At 45.3% G+C, this 19,771-nt stretch overlaps 1 protein-coding gene across 3 annotated transcripts; it reads right to left on the reverse strand.

Moving 5' to 3' along the window:
- Positions 1-635: 635 nt before the first annotated feature.
- LOC110070942 (uncharacterized) lies at positions 636-19,771 on the reverse strand. 3 transcript variants are annotated; one of them, XM_072987274.2, is made up of 7 exons: positions 19,689-19,771; positions 18,196-18,297; positions 15,799-15,881; positions 15,417-15,543; positions 6,865-7,013; positions 5,269-5,398; positions 636-5,078 (listed from the first exon to the last, which is right to left on the reverse strand). In XM_072987274.2, exons 2-7 carry the CDS (start codon positions 18,257-18,259, stop codon positions 3,367-3,369), a joined length of 2,265 nt encoding a protein of 754 aa, XP_072843375.2. In that variant the 5' UTR covers positions 18,260-18,297; positions 19,689-19,771; the 3' UTR covers positions 636-3,366. The 3 variants fall into 3 exon arrangements, with proteins under 3 accessions (XP_072843375.2, XP_072843376.2, XP_072843377.2); XM_072987275.2 differs by lacking the exon at positions 18,196-18,297; XM_072987276.2 differs by lacking the exons at positions 15,799-15,881; positions 18,196-18,297; positions 19,689-19,771 and adding an exon at positions 14,702-14,814 and having other exon boundaries at positions 15,417-15,526.

A 19,771-nucleotide genomic window follows, 5' to 3' on the forward strand; every position in this document is an offset into this window, starting at 1 on the left:
AAACAATTAACAAAAGACTTAAAGTGTAAAACAGATGATGCAATAAAGGTAATGGAAGATAATACCACATGTATACAAATGGCCGAAACACATAGAGTAAAAAACAGAAGCAAACATGTTGATATTAAATATCATAACGTAAGGGAAGCTGTAAAAGAAAAGCTAATTGAATTAGAATATTGCAAAACTGAAGAAAATATTGCAGATATATTGACTAAACCGTTATGTGTTCAGAAGCATGAAATGTGTATAAATATATTAGGAATGTGTAATGGGTTCAGGAAATTTAAAAATTAGGAGGAGTGTTAAGGTATATAATTTTTATATAGCCTGAACATAATATGTATGTGTGCAGAGCAAGAATAAGATGACATCATTCCTCCATCCCTGGCTGATGCAACCCACTGCAATATGAAAACTGCCACACCTGTGTTCATGAAAACACCTCAGACGGGATTGGACCAGACTGATACCAGAATTGTATATAAGAAATGAACACTGTACAGTCTTCCCTTCTCCTGTACATTGATGTCTGCTTGTCATGCTGCTGGTTTGAATACTGAGCTATTGAAGTGCTGTATGTATGTATATTTTGTTATATATTTTGTAAATACACTGCAAGAAAGAAGACTCTGTTCGTTTATCTGCGCTTTATTCTGCTGAAGAAAAGATAAAGACACAGACCCACATTCCTTCAACAAGATTATACATTAGTAAATGTCTATGCACCGAATATGAATCAAGGAGAATTTCATAAAACTGTGATTAAAGAGATGGAGAAGGTTAGGAACGGATATGTGATTAGGGCAGGGAATTTCAACATGGTTCTGGATAAGGTGAAGGATAAATCTGCATGTAAAAAAGATGAATTGAATAAAAGAAGTACCCTCTTGAGTACAGTGGTGCCCCGCATTACGAATGCCCCACTTTACAATGAAATCGCTTTACAACGACTGTTTTATGATCGCAATAGCGATCGCAAAACGATACTTCAAATGGGGCTTTTTTGCTGTATGACGATCAGGTCTCTGATCATGTCATACACACACACAACTTCGGCGTGGGGGGGCTGTTGCTGCAAAGGTGATCGGCAGCAGGAAGAAGTCATTGCCTCCCTCCCTCTCCCTCCGCCTGGCCTATTTTCCACCAGCCGGGGCTGCCGGTGTTGCCACCCTGCTTTGCAGAGCTGATCAGGGCAGGGTGGGAGAGGAGTGTGTGGAGCGGCTGTACCCCCAGATGCCCTCACTCCGTGTCAGTCTCCCGCGGAGGGGTTTCTTTCTCTCCCCAGTCCCTGACACAACCCCAGGCAGGCAAGCCAGCAGGGATGGTGAAAAAAATCATTTAAAAAAACCACAGCATCCCAGGCGGCGGCACCCCTCGGAGAGGAAAAATTAGCCTTTTACTCAGCGCGCTTGCTCACTCACTTGCATTGGAGGGAAATAGGAACAGGCAGGAGGGGGAGGCAGCAAGCCCGCCTCGCCTACTCAGGGCTGGGTGGTTTCCCGTCCTCAGGCAGGGAGCCTGACAGTTTCCTGCCTTGAACTCTCTCACCCAGCCTGACGCTGGATGTGGAGTTTCCCCTGCTCTCTGGGAGCGAGCCTGGACAGAAAGCACAGGAGCACTCCCTCCCCTCCTCCTTTGTGATAAAAAGAGGCGCCGAGCGGCAGTTTTGTTCCACCTGCTCCTGCTTCTTTGAGAAGGCATCCAATCGCTTCCTGGGAGAACAGCCGAGGAGCCCGGCTATAAAGCCAGCAGCGCAGACGGACGCAGCGGCTGGAGGCAGAGCCTGGCGGGGAAGCCATTCAAATTTCCCAGGCTCTTGCCTCCAGCCACTGGGCCCGTTCGCCCTGCTGGCTTTCCAGCCAGTCTCCGCCACCTTGGCCAAATGTAAGAGGCTGGGCATTAAAGTGAGATGCCACTGAGGCAGTGCAGGGGTTTGGCGTCACCAGGAAGAATTGAGCAAGGCACGGAGGGTGGCACAGGAATTGCCGCCACTCAAGTAGCTGGGCAGGAAGGTCATAGCCCGTGCTTGGGAGGATTCTCCAGGAGCCGCAGTCCTCAACTGCCACTGCTGCAGTCCCCAACAAATGATGGAAAGGAACGGGCACTTTCCCCCCTTACGTTTGGCACCCTCATGGCAGGAGGGCAGCCGCCACAGTAACATTGTGCCTTCAATTGATGCTGACACACGAAATGACACCCTCCCTCCTCCTCCCTCTTCTCGCGTACTCACACCTAGCTCCCAGCCGGTGCAAGGCAGAAAAAAAGGGGGAGGCGGGCTCGATTCAGCTTCCACCAAACTCAGAACGGTCCAGAAAAGCAAGCAATGAATGGTTGGAGGCATTCTGTGCCTGCATGGCCTTGTGCCCCATCCTTGCTCTACCCCCTCCTTTTTCCTTTTCATGAAAGCAAAAACAGCTGATCGGCAGTTTGCAAAATGGCTCCCCACTGTCTTGCTGATCTATTTTCGCAAGACAGGGATTGGAAAATGGCCGCCCTATGGAGGATCTTAGCAGGGCGATCAGGTATTTCCCCCATCGGAACGCACTGACCGGTTTTCAATGCATTCCAATGGGTTTTTCCCCCCGCATGACGAGGATTTCGCTGTACAGCGATTTTGCTGGAACGGATTATCGTCGTCATGTGGGGCACCACTGTAAGACATTAAAAACTATGGATTTAAAAGACATATGGATAGAACTGAAGGGGATGAAAGAAGGTTTACATAGTATTCTGTACATAATAGTTATTCTAGAATAGATTTCATGTTCATATTGCAAAATTTAATTTCAAAAGTAGATACGAACATTAATGTGATAAAAATAACGGCTCATGCATTGATGGTGATGAAAGTAAAGAAGGACTATAGAGAAGTTAGGATATGGAGAATAGAGGTTGTGGATAGAATTAAGAAAGAATGGCTGGAAATATGGTCAATTAATGAAGCAGGTGGGAATAAAATAGGAGTGTTATGGAACACTATAAAAACAGTTATGAGAGGAATCACAATAAGAGAATTCTGTAGCTTAAAAATTGAGAGAAGAAAATATAAAAAATAGAAGAATCATTAAAATATTTAAAAAGTAAGTATTTTATAAATAGAGATAATTAAAATTGCTAGAGATTCAAGCTAAAAGAAAGGAATTAGAGAGTGTAGAGTTAGGGAACCATCTGTCAGGTCTACAGTACTTGGATATGGATTCTTGCATTCAGCAGAGAGTTGGACTTGATGGTCTTATATACATGCCTCTCTAATTCATTATTTTAAGATTCTCTGTTTCTATAATGTCAAGTGTCTGCCTAAAAAGCTTTCCAAACAGGAAAGCACACTGAGCAGTTAAGCAGTGTCACCACATATCCCTGTACTCATTGATGGAAAGCAAGGTATGAAGCCCTTTCTGGATTTCCTGATTTAGATTTGTTCCCAATGTGAATTCTCATGTGTCTTCTCTCATGAGAGGTAAGGTGTCCAGTTTGACGGAAGGTCTTTCCACACTGTAAGCATTTAAAAGGTTTCTCTCCTGTGTGGATTCTCATATGGGAAGCAATTTTTCCACTCTGACTGAAGCTCTTTCCACATTCCAAGCATTTAAATGGTTTCTCCCCTGTGTGGATCCTCATATGGGAATCAAGGTTTGTGCTTCGACTGAAGCTCTTTCCACATTCCAAGCATTTAAATGGTTTCTCTCCTGTGTGGATTCTCTTATGGGAAGCAAGATGTGTATTCTGACTGAAGCTCTTTCCACATTCCAAGCATTTAAATGGTTTCTCTCCTGTGTGGATTCTTATATGGGAATCAAGGTTTGTGCTTCGACTGAAGCTCTTTCCACATTCCAAGCATTTAAATGGTTTCTCCCCTGTGTGGATTCTCATATGGGAAGCAAGATGTGTATTCTGACTGAAGCTCTTTCCACATTCTAAACACTTAAATGGGTTATCCCCTTTGTGGATTCTCTTATGGGAAGCAAGATGTGTATTCTGACTGAAGCTCTTTCCACATTCCAAGCATTTAAATGGTTTCTCCCCTGTGTGGATTCTTATATGGGAATCAAGGTTTGTACTTTGACTGAAGCTCTTTCCACATTCCAAGCATTTAAATGGTTTCTCCCCTGTGTGGATTCTCATATGGGAAGCAAGATGTGTATTCTGACTGAAGCTCTTTCCACATTCTAAACACTTAAATGGGTTATCCCCTTTGTGGATTCTATTATGGGAAGCAAGATGTTTATTCTGACTGAAGCTCTTTTCACATTCCAAGCATTTAAATGGTTTCTCCCCTGTGTGGATTCTCATATGGGAAGCAAGAACTGTACTTCGGCTAAAGCTCTTTCTACATGCCAAGCATTTAAATGGCTTCTCCCCGGTGTGAATTCTCAAATGGCGAGCAAGTTTTCCACTCTGACGGAAGGTCTTTCCACATTCCGAACATTTAAATGGTTTCTCCCCTGTGTGGATCCTTATATGGCAAGCAAGTTTTCCACTCTGACGGAAGCTCTTTCCACATTCCAAACATTTAAAGGGTTTCTCCCCTGTGTGGATCCTCATATGGCGAGCAAGATTTCTACTCTGACTAAAGCTCTTTCCACATTCTGAACATTTAAAGGGTTTCGCCCCTGTGTGGATCCTCATATGGGAAGCAAGGACTGAAGTGTGACCAAAGTTCTTTCCACATTCTAAACACTTATATGGTTTCTCCCCTGTGTGGATTCTCATATGGGAAGCAAGATGTGTATTCTGACGGAAGCTCTTTCCACATTCTGAACATTTAAAGGGTTTCTCCCCTGTGTGGATCCTCATATGGCGAGCAAGTTTTCCATTCTGATGGAAGCTCTTTCCACATTCTAAACATTTAAAGGGTTTCTTCCCTGTATGGAGCCTCATATGGCAAGCAATTTCTGCACTCTGACGAAAGCTCTTTCCACATTCCAAACATTTCGATGGCTTTGCTGTGCGGAGGTTACTTCTACCACTGAAGCTTTTGCTGTGCTCTAAGTATTGTTTCTGATTTTTATCAATGGCTTTTCCCACGGATATGCTCCCTTCTCCTTTTTCAATTCTCTTTTCTCTCTTATTAGTAACTGAAAGAAGATGACAAAATGGAAAAATAGAGTCTAAAGTCAGGGATCAAAACTGAATGTGAGAGAAAATACAACATTTACAGAACACAGTTGAGGTGAAAACTGTCATGCATGTGGCCTATCCTTTTGGGCATAGATGGAATAATTGGTTTCGCCAACCAAGGGTGAGGGGGCGGGGAGACAAGCTTACCCAGATTGATCAGACAGGCTAAATTTTCCTCCATGACTTCCTGATGCAAAGCTCTTTGGCCTTGATCCAGCACAGCCCACTCCTCCTCCATGAAACAGACAGCAATATCCTCAAAGGTCAAAACTACACCCTAAGAGAAGAAGAAATGTTTTGATTTCATAGAGCATGCTGTGATTCTATCACTATTAGAGGTGGGCATGAACCAGTTTGTCCCAATTTGTTCCAGTTCATAAAGGCACCAGGAAAGGTGCTGCTGTTCCCCTCCCCAGCCAATCTAGCCACTCACTGTGTGAGAGAGAGTGGTAGTGAGCCGTCCTCCATCCAAAATGTGCAGGAGGAAGTGTACGGAAGCATAGAGGGGATAATTATTGATATAGGAGAAGAAGAGATGACAGAAGGAAGGGCTATAGAGGTGTGCTTGTCAGAAGATCAAGGGGAGGAGAAAAGGGGAGGAGCATGATTTGATAGTATGGGAGGAGGTGACAAGGGACGGAAATAAGACACGGTAATTGAGTATTCAAACTGAACAGCAGAAGGGAGAGACAAGAGATTGTGCTATACAAACCGAGAGAGAGGAAGAAGCCTCGGAAAAGTTCGGTGATCACTTTCTTCCCCCCGCAACCAAGGTGGGGGGAAGAAAGCGAATCATCCCAGTCCCTCTTACAACATGCCACCTCTAGAAAGGGACTGGATGAGACACCCCTGTTATGGGACAGTTTGCACACTCAGGAGTACTACAATGAGAATGACGGACCGAGAGCGGTTTGGTCCAGCCCCAATGTGAGAAGTGAAGCGTTAACTCCTGGGACTAAAGTTTTAAGTTACAGAACTTTGCCAGAACTAAGTTGCTTGGACTCATTTGATTTGGTTAATTTGGATGTTGAAGCTAATAAAGTTGAAGCAGTCTAATTTGAAAAATCGCCTCCGTCTCTTATTCCCGCCAAAATGAGGGAACCGTCACAAAAACATAAAGAACATTATCATAATATATTTGCGAAGGTTTTCACAGCTGGGATCTAATGGTTGTCGTGGGTTTTTCGGGCTCTTTGGCCGTGTTCTGAAGGTTGTTCTTCCTAACGTTTCACCAGTCTCTGTGGCCGGCATCTTCAGAGGACAGCCACAGGTTCAGAACATGGCCAAAGAGCCTGAGAAACCCAGAACAAACATGATTACACTCACAAAGCTTGGTTTGCTTGCTTTTCCCACCTCCTTGGCTAATCTCCCAGTAGAGCGCAGACTTCTCTACCCCACCCTTTTGTCTAAGTGGGGGATCAGCCAAGAGGATGAGGCAGAGAAGTCTGAACTGTTGCTGGGGCTGGAAAATCTGTTGAGGAGGTGTAGGAAGCTAGCACAGAAGGCCTGGTAACTGGCTGATTGATCCACAGGAATCAGGGAAGGGGAGCAGCACCACATCTGGCGCTGCCTTTATGAATTGGGACGAACCGGTTCGTGCCCATCTCTAATCACAACTCACTATTAGACAGAAGAAAACGGGGCAACGGCTGTTAGTGATGCTAAGATTAAGGGTTCAACCCACCACAGACAACATCTTAGCTTCCCTCATGGGCAATTCATACAAAAACAGAGGACAGATACCTTCAGGTTCAGAGAGAGGGCCAAGGGACAGACGCACACAGCACCTCTCCACTGCTTTGTACAAACTGAATCCAGTTGTGTAGAAGCTGTTTCCACTCCTTCAGAAAGAAGAGAAGACCAAGGATATGTTCCCACCATCATCTGAATGACTGCAAGGAAAAATAAAAGGGATGGGAAGGTATCTTCATTTTCATGAACTTTTTATATTGCACATAGGAAAGAGAGCTCTTTTCCTCTTTTTGACTATGCAACACTCCATATCTATATGCATGGAATGGGGCTGGGGCACCTCAGACTGTTACATAACAGCACTGATGTTACCTGTCTGTCATGGGTTTGGAGGGAAAGTTCCATCCTATGGGGAGTGGAAGGCGGGACATCAGGAGGAGGGGCTGTACTATATAAATATGTGATGCCTGTGTGGAGACACACTAAGGGAGATGCTGAGACAGACTGTGAGACACTGGGAGGGACGAAGCAGCAGCTGGGGAAGAAGAAGCTGTTGTGGGAGTCTGTGTGTCTGACAGGGTACTACTGCGTGTCAGAGTACCAACCTGAAAGGTTCAGGGGTCTGTTGGTTAGCCAGAACTGATGGGTTCAGGGTCTGTGCTTTAAGTTAAAGGTTCTAGGTGAACCAAACTGTATGCTGGTGTGTGTGAAACTAAGCCACGTTACTTTATTTTATTCACCTGATTGTTTTATTTACCCTGTTTGTATTTAAAATAAACCTTATTCTTTTATTGTTTAAAAATCCATCCCTGGTCTGTGTGACTTATTATAGGGAATGGTTGGTGGCAGCTTAGTAACTGTGTGACATATCCCAGTAGGTCTGGGGTTGTCACATTGATTGGTGTCCAGCGTGTGGGATACGACTGGTCCAGTTGTCCAGCGGTCCAGCAAAGCCTTGGCAAGTGTGCCCAGAGCAAGGGGGGTCTAGTCAGGGACAGTCTGAGGCGCGTAGGTAATCTTCTAGGTGTACCTCACGGGGAGGTGCACTAGTAGAAGAACGTGCCAACTGGGGAGACTTAGATTAAGGTGCTCTGAGGCAGCCTGATTTTGGCGGGAAAACGCTGAGGCAAAACTGCGTAGCAACAGTGAGCTAGCTTGCCAGCTGAGAGGCCCAGCAGAGGGGGGTAGGCTCTGACTCGATACTGTTGCAAATTTAGTGCTGAAGAACAGCAGCAATCTCTAGGAGAGCTGGTTCTGAGGCAAGAAGGAAAAAAGTGGTCGTTTTATTTTGAGGCTTGACTTTTTAAAGCAGCCTGTTCTGAGGGGGGATTATGCCCTTGACTCGAAGCAAAGTAGCAGACATGAGTGAAGTGAAAGACCCCCAGATTGACCAAGGTTCTGAGGATGAATTTGGCTCAGTGCAGGGTGACAGCACAGGAGAGCAGAACCCAGAACTCAGAAAAATACTCCTAGCCCAACAGCATGAACTGAGGGTGAGGGAAATGGAAATCAGAAGAAAAGAAAGAGCTGAAATCTGTCAGGCAGAGGCAGATGCCAAGAAAAGGGGAATGGCCATGAGGATAAAAGAGATGGAACTGAAACACCAAATTAGACTGGTACAATTGGAATTGAAGTTCCTAAATAAGTTTATTAACAATTTATCAGTGGAAGAAATGTCAAAGAAGGAAAAGTATGAGGCTCAGGTCAGACAAAGTGAGCAAGATCTTGAAAAATATACTCAGCAAAAAGACATTAATTTAAAAGAAATCAGAGATAAGACTGAAGAAAAAGTAAAAGAGATAAAAGCTAGGGCTGAGGAAGAAATTTTACAGATCAGGGCTGAGTTTGAGGCCAAGCAAAAGGAGCTGGATTTGAGAATAACAGGGAAAAGCCAGCAAGGGGGAGGGGCCCATGGTGAAGGGAAGCCCTCAGACATGAAACTAAGACCTCAGATTTTGGAGGGAAAACTAAAACAAGATGAGAGAGAATCAAAATACACCAGAAAATGTTATTTCTGTCAGGGAAAGGGTCATCTAATCTCAGAGTGTGAGAAATTGAAGCAGCTAAAAGGAATGGTGCCTCAGAATTCTAGTGGGACCAAGCCAAAAGCTGTGTTCTGTGTCCAGAAAGAGCAAGGCTCAGTGTCACTGAGGGAGCCTGTTGCCATGGCTACTCAGTCTGAAACAGCTACCTATGCTGAGCAGGCTGAGGAAAATGGTCCTCTTGTGGAGGTAAAGCGCTGCTTGCTGATAAAAACAGATTCTCAGTTGTTTGAGACAGCAGGGGTGGACGTAGGAATACTTGACCGTCAGTATAGGGGGCTGCGGGACACTTGTTCCCAGGTAACCCTGTGCCATCCAGATATTATTCCCCGGGAGTTTATAATCCCAAATGAGAGCATAAAGGTAGCAGGTATTGAGGGGCAGGTAATCTCTCTGCCAGTAGCAGAGGTACCTGTCAACTTTCAAGGCTGGAGGGGAGATTGGCGGATAGCGATTTCATCGACTCTGCCAGCAGCCGTGCTCGTGGGAAATGACCTGGCTGAACATGTGAAACGGGTGCTAGTGATTACACGCTCACAAGCCACCACAGGGACAGTTCAGGGGGGTAATGATGAGCCAGAGACGGAAGCAGAGGGGAGTTCAGAAGCTGTGGTGGAAACCTTAACCACAGACAGCAGATTTGGACAGGAGCAGAAGGCAGACGACACTCTCCAAAAGTGTTGTGAACAGGTGACTGACGCCCAGCTAACACCTGAAACCCCAGTGAGATTTCTGGAGGAAAAGGGGATTTTATATAGAGAGACCCTGAGGAATATCTCAAAAGGGGGAGATGGGATCAGAAGTCAGCTGGTGGTACCTGAAAAGTATCGCCCCATGATCTTACAAAGGGGTCACTCTGACATGTTTGCTGCACACTTAGGGGTGAAAGAGCCCCTTGATTTGATCAAACAAATTTGGGAGCAGATCACCCAGGATGACCCACAAGACGTTGTGACATACATAGACACCTTGATGAATGACCTAAAGAGAAATCTAGAGCTGGCAGCAGAAAACCTGCAAGCTCAGAAGGTCAAACAGAAAACATGGTATGACCACAAAGCTAGAGAGAGGCACTTTGACCCAGGGGAGGAAGTGCTTTGGCTTAGGCCCTGCAGAGAGAATAAACTGCAGCTCAAATGGGCAGGACCATATAGGGTCATTTCCAAGATGTCAGACCTGAACTACCTAATAGAGCAGGAGGAGAACCAAGCAAGGAGGGTGGTTCATGTGAATGCCCTAAAACCCTACTACAGAGGGGAACAGAGGGTTTTATTCGCGATAAAAGCAGCTGAGAGTGAGGAAGCTGAATTACCCTTCTGGGAGGGTAGAGGGGAAGTAAAATACAACCCAGAGGAGGTAAAGATCAGTCCTGCACTCACCCAAGACCAGCAGCAAGAACTAAAAATGCTGCTTAGAAAATATCAACAGGTGTTTTCCAACAAGCCGGGGATAGTGAAGGGAGTGATGCATCGGATCCACACAGGGGATGCACCCCCGCAGGCAGTATCCCCATACCGAGTAACGGGACCCTATAGGGACAAGGTGCGGAAGGAGTTGGACGAAATGCTGAGGGAGAACATAATCGTCCCCTCTTCTAGTCCTTGGTCCTCTCCGATAGTCCTTGTGGACAAGCCTGATGGGAGCATTAGGTTTTGTGTCGATTACAGGAAATTAAACCGTGTAACCACTCCTGATGCCTACCCAATGCCCAGGCTAGACAACCTGATTGAAACCATAGGGGGTTGTCGGTTCATCTCATCATTGGACCTGGTAAAGGGATATTGGCAATTAAGAATTGATCCCAGGGATCAAGAAAAGACTGCCTTTTGCAGCCCTTTTGGTCTCTATGAGTTTCGAGTCCTGAGCTTTGGTCTCAGAAATGCACCAGCCACATTCCAAAGGCTGATGGACCAGACCTTGGCAGGGCTCAGTGACTTTACAGTGGCCTACATTGACGACATAGGGATCTTCAGTAATACCTGGGAAGATCACCTGATACACCTGGAGTTAGTGCTGCAGAGGTTAAGTGCAGCAGGGCTAACAGTAAAGGCCAGCAAGTGTCAGCTGGGTAGCCCAGAAATAAAATACTTGGGTCACATGGTAGGGGGAGGAATGATAAAACCCCTGGAGGCCAAAATAGAAGCAGTTCGTGATTGGCCTAGACCCAACACCAAGAAAAAGGTCAAATCATTTCTTGGGTTGGTGGGCTACTACAGAACGTTCATCCCGAGGTTTAGCGAGATTGCGGCTCCGCTGACCGATCTGACGAGGAAGAAGGCTGATGACCGCATCCCGTGGACCGGCGACTGTGAGGCGGCGTTCCAGAGGTTGAAGGAGGCGTTAATCAACTATCCAGTCCTGCGGGCTCCAGACTTCGACAGGGAGTTTATCATCTACACCGACGCGTCTAACAGCGGGGTAGGAGCAGTTCTGTGCCAGGAGGATGAGAATGGTGACCAGCATCCAGTGTCCTACCTGAGTAGGAAACTTCAAAAAGGTGAGAGACATTTGGCAACCGTGGAGAAGGAGTGTTTGGCCATAGTCTACGCGATCCAGAAGGCCAAGCCTTACATCTGGGGAAGACATTTTATTCTGTGTACTGACCATTCACCATTGCAATGGTTAAAGACAATGAAAACCCACAATAGCAAACTTATGAGGTGGGCTTTAAACCTACAGGACTATGACTTTGAAGTGAAGGTGGTCAGAGGGTCAGTGAACTGTGTTGCTGACGCCTTATCAAGAAGACCTGAAGACTGAAGACGGCGAAAGAACATGGACTATATGTATATAATGAAAACAAAAAGTTAAAATGTACCTGGTTTTGAATTTGGTTGGTATTAATAAAGGTAAATTGATGTACTGTATATGGTAAAATGTTTAAATGCATATTTGCTATGGTTAACTTGGAGTGTAAGTATATGTAAGTATTATCTGGTATGTATAAATGTTGTTGTGTATTTTATGCAGGTTGTTTTTTTGGTGAAAAGCACTTTTAGCTTTCCCCCTACAAAACAACTTTTAAAGAGGGGAGGTGTTACATAACAGCACTGATGTTACCTGTCTGTCATGGGTTTGGAGGGAAAGTTCCATCCTATGGGGAGTGGAAGGCGGGACATCAGGAGGAGGGGCTGTACTATATAAATATGTGATGCCTGTGTGGAGACACACTAAGGGAGATGCTGAGACAGACTGTGAGACACTGGGAGGGACGAAGCAGCAGCTGGGGAAGAAGAAGCTGTTGTGGGAGTCTGTGTGTCTGACAGGGTACTACTGCGTGTCAGAGTACCAACCTGAAAGGTTCAGGGGTCTGTTGGTTAGCCAGAACTGATGGGTTCAGGGTCTGTGCTTTAAGTTAAAGGTTCTAGGTGAACCAAACTGTATGCTGGTGTGTGTGAAACTAAGCCACGTTACTTTATTTTATTCACCTGATTGTTTTATTTACCCTGTTTGTATTTAAAATAAACCTTATTCTTTTATTGTTTAAAAATCCATCCCTGGTCTGTGTGACTTATTATAGGGAATGGTTGGTGGCAGCTTAGTAACTGTGTGACATATCCCAGTAGGTCTGGGGTTGTCACACAGACAATATTCCCTGTCTGGGTGAAACGAGAAACTTATATCAGTTGAAGGAGATGAACGCCCACCACCTTCTCAGTTGGCAAGGTGCCTGCTCTGCTCTTTCCTAGGCTGTTCAACAGCAGTGGTGGCCAACCTTGAGTAACCCAAGTGTTCCTGGAGTACAATTCCCAGAAACCCCAGCCAGCAGAGCTGGTGGTGAAGTCTTCTGGGAACTGTAGTCCAAGAGCACCTGCGTTACCCAAGGTTGGGAACCACTGTATTACAGGAATGGGAGCTTCTGGCCTCTGTGCAGCTGTGCCCTTGCTGTTCTGTGCAGAAAAGCAGGGGCTAATTCTTGAAGCCTTTGCACAGGAAACAGCAACACTTAGGCACAGGGGATGGATATACAAAAATGAATTACAAAACCCAAGATACAGCAAAGGCCATCAGATGTAAGAAGAAGGAGACAGGCTTTGCTCTGGCCACATTTGAAAGAAGCATTTAGAATGATGCCAGCCCCTTGGGATGAGCAGCACATAAATCTCTCAGTATCAGCAGCATTAGCTGGGATATTATTTCATGTCTACATTCTCTGACCCTTCTCTCCATCTTAGGTGGAAGGAGAGCCCAAAACTGTCAGAGGATGATCAAGGCTAGGATTCTGGTCTTGGTGTGCTTTAATGGCTTGAACCACTCATAGCAAAGATTAGAAAAGGTGGCTACAGATGTTTCAGGATCAGACATCCTTCCAGCACCAGAATCATTTAACAAGCTGGTATCATACATTTTATTCATTTATTTATTTATTAGATTTTTACTCCGCCCCTCTAGACGATGTCTACTCAGGGCGGCTTACATGGATAAAAACACAACAGTATAACATGTATAAAATCATTCGGAATACACTTATAACAATTAGTTCCAAACAACACAGTACCAAGATGGCATAACTCAAGAAGAAAAAAAGAAAATACATCTGAGGCGCAGCCCACCCTTACAGCTGTTTGTACAGTTCCTTCCCAGAATTTCTCCCTGCTCCCTATTGAGATGTCATTGGGTTCTTTCCTGGTTTCAGGACTTCCCGAGCGTTTCATTTTTCCTCTCCAACTAGGGGTGCCTCCAAACAACCGAGAAGGATTGCAACAAACAAGTCTTCTGAGTGTAAGGGGGAGAGCAAAGTGTGCTGCTTATATACCACCCCATAGCACTTAAAGCACTCTCTGGGTGGTTTACAAGTTAACTATGCAGGTTACACATTGCCTGCTTGGCCCCAGAGAGCTAAGTCACAGCATACAGTATTTTATTTCTTTTTATATCTGTTATACTTCACAAAGTCATAAAAAGTGAAACACAACCCATTTCTGCCAGACAACTGATTTGGTGTGCAACCTATTACAGTAATTGGTTTTAATCAAGTAAACCTTAGTATCCTATGAAGCTTTTAAGTACCCTCTTGTGTGCACACTTTAACAAGATCAGAAGGTTTGAGTGTGTCAGAGAAGCTGATAACAATGCCATCAGGAAACTACACTCCATTACATGTCTGGACTTCTAGCAGAGTCTGCCAAGGTGGAATGGTCAAAGCTGAGACACCAGACAAAGATGCATCCACCTGTTCAGGATGAACAGTCTCACCAGGAGATGAAAATTCATAGTTCCAATGGTAATGGGGGTGGAGAAACTCCAGAGGTACTGGGTTGCTGCCTAGCAGGCACCAGCAGTGATACTCAAGCTAACTCTTGTTATTAATGCACCAAAGAAGGAAACAATAAACCGCTTCGAAATATGTCATATCTTTAAAACCCTATGTTGAGACAAATCAAAATGAAACAAGAGATAATGCTGGAAGATGAGTCTCCCAGCTCAGAAGGCACTCAAAGACTCTCAGGAAAGACAAAGGCACTCAGGAGGACAAAGGACAAGTACAAATAGTACTGTTGCTAATCAAGCAACTGATTTAAAACCTAAAGGGCATCGTTCCTAATGTTCACAGGGACCAAAGGAATGTCCCGTCCTACAGATGCTAGAATGTACAACCTGAGAAGCATGAATCTAGGTAAATTCAGTACTGAAAAAGCAAGAAATGAAACATTTAAATATTACAGCATTTGGTGTAAATGAACCGAGATGGACTGAAATAAGTCAAATAACAAAGTGATTTACCCTTGAAATAGCAAAAATCCAAGGAAATAATGGGATACCCACCCACCCCTATATCAAGGAAAAATGAAAACAAACCCTTTGGAACAATATTGAAAAGTCCAATTAAATAACATAAATCATACTTCTTGGGAAACTTCTCAGCTCAATCATCTTTCAAGTGTTGGCTCCAAATACAGGAGCTGAAGAAGAAATCAAGCACTTTTATATGGATCTCCAGGAGGAAAATGAACACACACTAAAACAGATGATAATCATTGGTTACTAGAATGCAAAAGCAGGAAATTAAGCAGAACCAAATAATGTTGGGGAATTTGACCCCAAACTAACAGCCTATTTATTGCAAATTCATGCTTTATACAACTGAAGAGAGGACAGTACAAAGAATCATAGCACCAAAGTAGAATTTAAATAACATTTCTCACAAGTTTGAGGTCCGTATAATGAATAGATCGGCATTCTTAAACTCACTGGATCACAAAAAACTGTAGATTAAAGTCAGAAAAATGGAAAAAGGCCATTCCTGTAGTCAAAATAAAAGAAATGGTTAATACATGGCTGAGGAGGCCTTCTGTAAAAGGTGCCAGACGTGGTGCCAGAATTTTAAATGCAGAGGAACTATACAGGAGAGATGCAATGATGACCACTTCCTTTGAAGATGAATCCTGCAATAAAGAACCTGCAACTTTAGAAATCAAAGTGAAAACCACTCTCAGAGGACTTGGAAGAAAGAGATAGGATACTGATAAAAATATTCCAAGGTACAGAAAGGAGATGCTGACAAGTGCACTACTTTCCCAGCCAAGCAAACCATGTTCAAACCATGTTAAGAAAGCTCACCCAGAGACATCACGTGGGCCCAATTCTCCTCCATGACTTCCCAGTGCAGAGCCCTTTGGCCCGGGTCCAGCAGGGCCCACTCTTCCTCGGAGAAAAGCACTGCAAGATCCTCAAAGGCTACCGGACCCTGAAATCAAAGGGAGCTTTTAAAATCCTCCTGGGCGCCCCCATTTTTCTATCTTTTAAAAGTTTAGTCCAGAAGGGAATGGGGTAGATGAGGGTAAGAATACAGGATTCATCTTGTCGTAGCCTCAGCCTTCTGATAGGTAGTTTTGACAAAATAAAATGGAAGGTGGAAGATTTGGGGGGGGGGGGAACTCAAGGAAGTGGACAAGGAAGAGAAACACACAGATTCCTCCACTCCCCATTCATCATCCTCTACCTGTTCTGGCTGCACAGATACTGTGGCCATTCTTCCATCGAAAAGAGACGAGCAAGGATGTGTTCCTTGTTGATTTCCAGGGTCTGCAAGGGGGATCAAGCACATGAAAAAACACTTATTTTTGCAGAGCATTTTGTCCTTTACTTGTGTGAAAATAGCCTCTCCCTCTCTCTTCCTGTTTTGGTTGAGATTCCACACCTGCTTCATGCCTTGCCCTTAACCTTGGCTGCCAGAAATCACTTTCTCCTTAATGCATATCCGGTTTACAAACAGAAACTGTTTCAAAGATGGTGGTCTGTCTCAACCAGAGAAGGATTTCCAGAGAGGGAGATCTCATGCACTTCTCTTCGACCTATAACAGGCAGGAATTCTGTGAGGGTTCATGTTTAGGGGCTTCTCGCTCTTCCCAAAAAGGAGTCGAAATCACCTTCTCTGCTGTGGTGATTTTTGTATAGTCTCTTGCGCCGATAACGGATCAGGCGAGGACACCCAAATAGGTTCAAAAACAGTTTTAACAGGTTCAGTGTCCCAAGGTCCAACAGGGACCTCCCCCAACACTTTGTCCTTTTGATCCAGGTCGTATGGATTCAATAATGGGAGTGTTTCCTTGTCACCCATCCAGCCCCATGAAGGGTCTCCTTCTCTTGGCGAGGCACTCCAGGGACCAGGTAGCAGCCTATCTTCTTCAGCTCTTCGATATGCCATGCCTGTTGGGCTGCCCTCTCCCTTTCACTGGCCTCTTTAGCCTCACGTAGCTTTTTACACCAGAGCTTTGCCTCCGTTTCCCCCCCAATAAGAGGGCTTTTGCATCAACCCCCCTCTTACATCTCCGTTCGGCCTCCTCTCGAGGCACTCGCATGTCCGGTCCACGGATCCTCTATCCAGACCATTTCCCAACCACCAGGGATATTATCCCTGCCCACTGTTATATCCCCCAACCCCCCTTCTTCACCCTCTAGCTCCACCTCCTTTCTTCCCTCCAAATCTTCCTTATACTGTAAGGACCAGGTGTCATTAACCTCTTGAAGGCTTCCTCCAGGTCGCTGGTATCGACTGCACAGGACACCTTCCCTCCCTGTTGTGCTTCTCCTGACTCCTGTGTGTCAGTACCTTTCTTACGACCAGGGGAGACAGGAAGGCTAGTCTGCGTCATCTTAGAAGTCTTTAAGACAGTCTGCTCTTCTAGAAAGACCCGAAGCTTCTGGTCTTTCCCTTCACAAATTCCCACCCTGAAAGTACTTCAGACCACCAGGATTTCACCTGAGTAGGAAGAAATGTTTCTACCTTTCTTTCAGCAACACAGAACCCTGTAATTTCCATCAGAGGTGGATCTGATCGTACTGTGTTGCTGGAGAAAGAAATGCTTTAAATCCAGAAGAGAAGTAGGGAGCGAGGGAGGAGAAAGAATAAAGGAGAGAGAAACATAGCATTGGAAAGTATTAAACTAAAAAGCGTGGGGAGATGGATTAAGAATTAGGCTTAAAAATAAAACTACTTTTTACGGGATCTATGGGCTCATCTACACTGCTACTGCTGGCTAAATAGGGTTCCTTGAGATTGAACGGAGATGTAACATGCCATTTGGTGACGTCCTTTCATGCAAATGGCATATTGGAGCTCAAGAAATCCTATTTGGTTCAGCTCTTTCTGGTTTGAATTTCTAATACCATGACATAGGTTTATAAATAAACCACTTCAGGATACTGGGAAACTGAACACTTCCTCTGCTCCTCGGCAGAGGAGCAAGGGAAATATTTTTTTCCCCAGGCTCTGGTATACCACTGCTGATGTGCTGTATTATTTATAAAGAAATTTTAAAAATATATATTTCTCTTTGTTCTGCCTTAAGGGATTGATCGAGTAACTTCTTGCATCCAAATCCATAAATATGGCAGCAGTTTCTTGATAATACAAGGCAAAGACATTTTTAAAATAATATCAGTGATGGTATACCAGAACCTGAAAAAAAAATCACTTCCTCTGCCCCTCCACTAAGGAGCAGAGGAAGTGTTCAATTAGCCAACATCCTGAGGTGGCTCACTTATTCAGCCACTTCATGATATTGGAAACTCAAAATGGAAGCAGCCTTGACAGCGGAAAGTTCATTTTTGGTCCATTCCCAGGAAACACACACGCTGGGAAGAACGCGAAACAGTGCGATCCTATTAACACCAAAAACATAGAAGCCCCTGCCAGCTCAGAAAAGTGTGGGAATGGATGCTCTGGGGATTATTTGCTTTGCTCCAGCAATTACATTGTGTGACCACCAGAAAAATGAGCAAACCAACCCATCCCCAAAGCGGACCACATAGAGGGACAAATGCCCATCTGACTGCACTCCATTTCTTCAATAAAAGCTGCTTTAATTCAAGCCAAGAGGTGGATTGTGTTAAATACCTGAGAGTTGGCTATTCGATGAAAATAGAAAATGCCAGAGAGAGGGGGGCATTAACGGACACATAAGAGCAACAAATGGTTGCGTGTAGTGACCGATGGACCCTATAAAAGAAAAGAATGTTAAAATACATTATTCTTTTGAGTTGTGGGCAAACCCCCTGGTCTAGCAGTTCAAGTGAAAGGTTAAAGAGCAAGGAGTGACATAAACCAAGCTTTGGATGTGGCAGCCAGCAGAGGTCAGGAGAAACCTGACAGCACCTGTCAAGATTCATTGCCCGAAGGGCATAAGAGTGGGGTGGAGGGCAGGTACCCCAGCTCATCCTATGGGGATAGCTTTTGTGAGAACCTGGGAATCTCTCAGAGAAAGAAAATGTTTATGATCTTCCTTGTGGGCTGGGAGATGGGAACTCTTGAAGGGGAAGACTCGGGTTATATGGAGGTGTGCTTGTGGCAGGCTAATTTCAAAAAATGTTACCACTTAGCCTATGTTTAACTGAATCTGTCAGCATCTGTACCAAATTATGTCACATGATAATCAAATTCACTATTCTTTGGATATACATTGGTTACAATACCACTGCTTTTATGTGTTGTTCGCATTAGTAATTGCAGTGGACTGGAAGGGGGTGCATCTCGGTCACATTCCTGGTCATGTGCCAGACTTTCCAAAACCCTGAGACCTCCCCCAGTGCCTCATTAATTAGCCACAACGGGTTGGGCAAACCTTACACCAATTTCAAGAGAATTCTGGCCTTTACCTGAAATTCTGAAGCGACACCAAGCCAAACCCACCCTCTTCAGGGCTTCCCACACAAGCCCTTCCCCTGCACAAGGATCAGAGCGAAACACGGGAGAGGTTCGTGGAGGGAAGCGGGGGCCTCCCCAGCCCCCCTTTCCTTCCTGACAAGCTCCACAACCCTGGGCCTCTCCCACGTCCCATCATCATCAGCTCATTGCATTTCTTTCTCTGCTTCTCTTGGGGCAGGAGATCTGGAACAAGAGGGAAGGCCTTTCTTTCCATCATCCCATCTCCTAGTCAAACCTTCTTAAAAAAACACCCCCCACCCCTCCAAAAAAACAACAACAACAGTGCAAGGCCATCTCCTGTCTTTACATGGAGAAGGGCTCCAATCCTTTGCTTTTTTCGGTCTGGCCCAGAAAAACCCACGTGGATCCTCCAGGAAGGTCGCCCCCTTTTCTCTTTGCAGACAGAGGAGGGGAGGTCGCTTTTCTTAGCCCCCCCCCTTTCCACTCTGCAAAGACCCTTCCCCCAGTCCAGCCCCCACCAATGCAGATGTGTCAAGCACTGGGAAAGCTGGGTTAACGGGGGAGGGGGCTCTCCCAGTTCTGTGTGGGGCATGGCCTTTGGGGAGGGAGCGAGGAAGAAAGGAAGGGGCGCCCGGCTCTCCCAAGGACTCCCCGCCCCCCCCACCGCCACCTTTCCCCACATACCAAGCCCCCCCCAATCATTTCATGTCCCTCCTGGAGCTCACCTGCTCGCCCGAAAAGACAGCCGCAGCCCCACCCGGAACCTCCAAGAAGGGACTCGGAGGGGAAAAAATCAGCGGGACACCAC

The sequence above is a fragment of the Pogona vitticeps genome, chromosome 2 (genome assembly GCF_051106095.1).
Source record: "Pogona vitticeps strain Pit_001003342236 chromosome 2, PviZW2.1, whole genome shotgun sequence".
NCBI lineage: Eukaryota > Metazoa > Chordata > Lepidosauria > Squamata > Agamidae > Pogona > Pogona vitticeps.

Coding starts and splice junctions, on each gene's coding strand:
- LOC110070942 (XM_072987274.2), bottom strand. CDS start 18,259: ATGTGTCCGTTAATGCCCCCCTCTCTCTGGCATTTTCTATTTTCATCG. Junction 5,399..6,864: donor CCCTCTCTCTGAACCTGAAG/GTATCTGTCCTC, acceptor TTCTTCTCTTAG/GGTGTAGTTTTGACCTTTGA. Junction 5,079..5,268: donor AGCCTGTCTGATCAATCTGG/GTAAGCTTGTCT, acceptor ATCTTCTTTCAG/TTACTAATAAGAGAGAAAAG.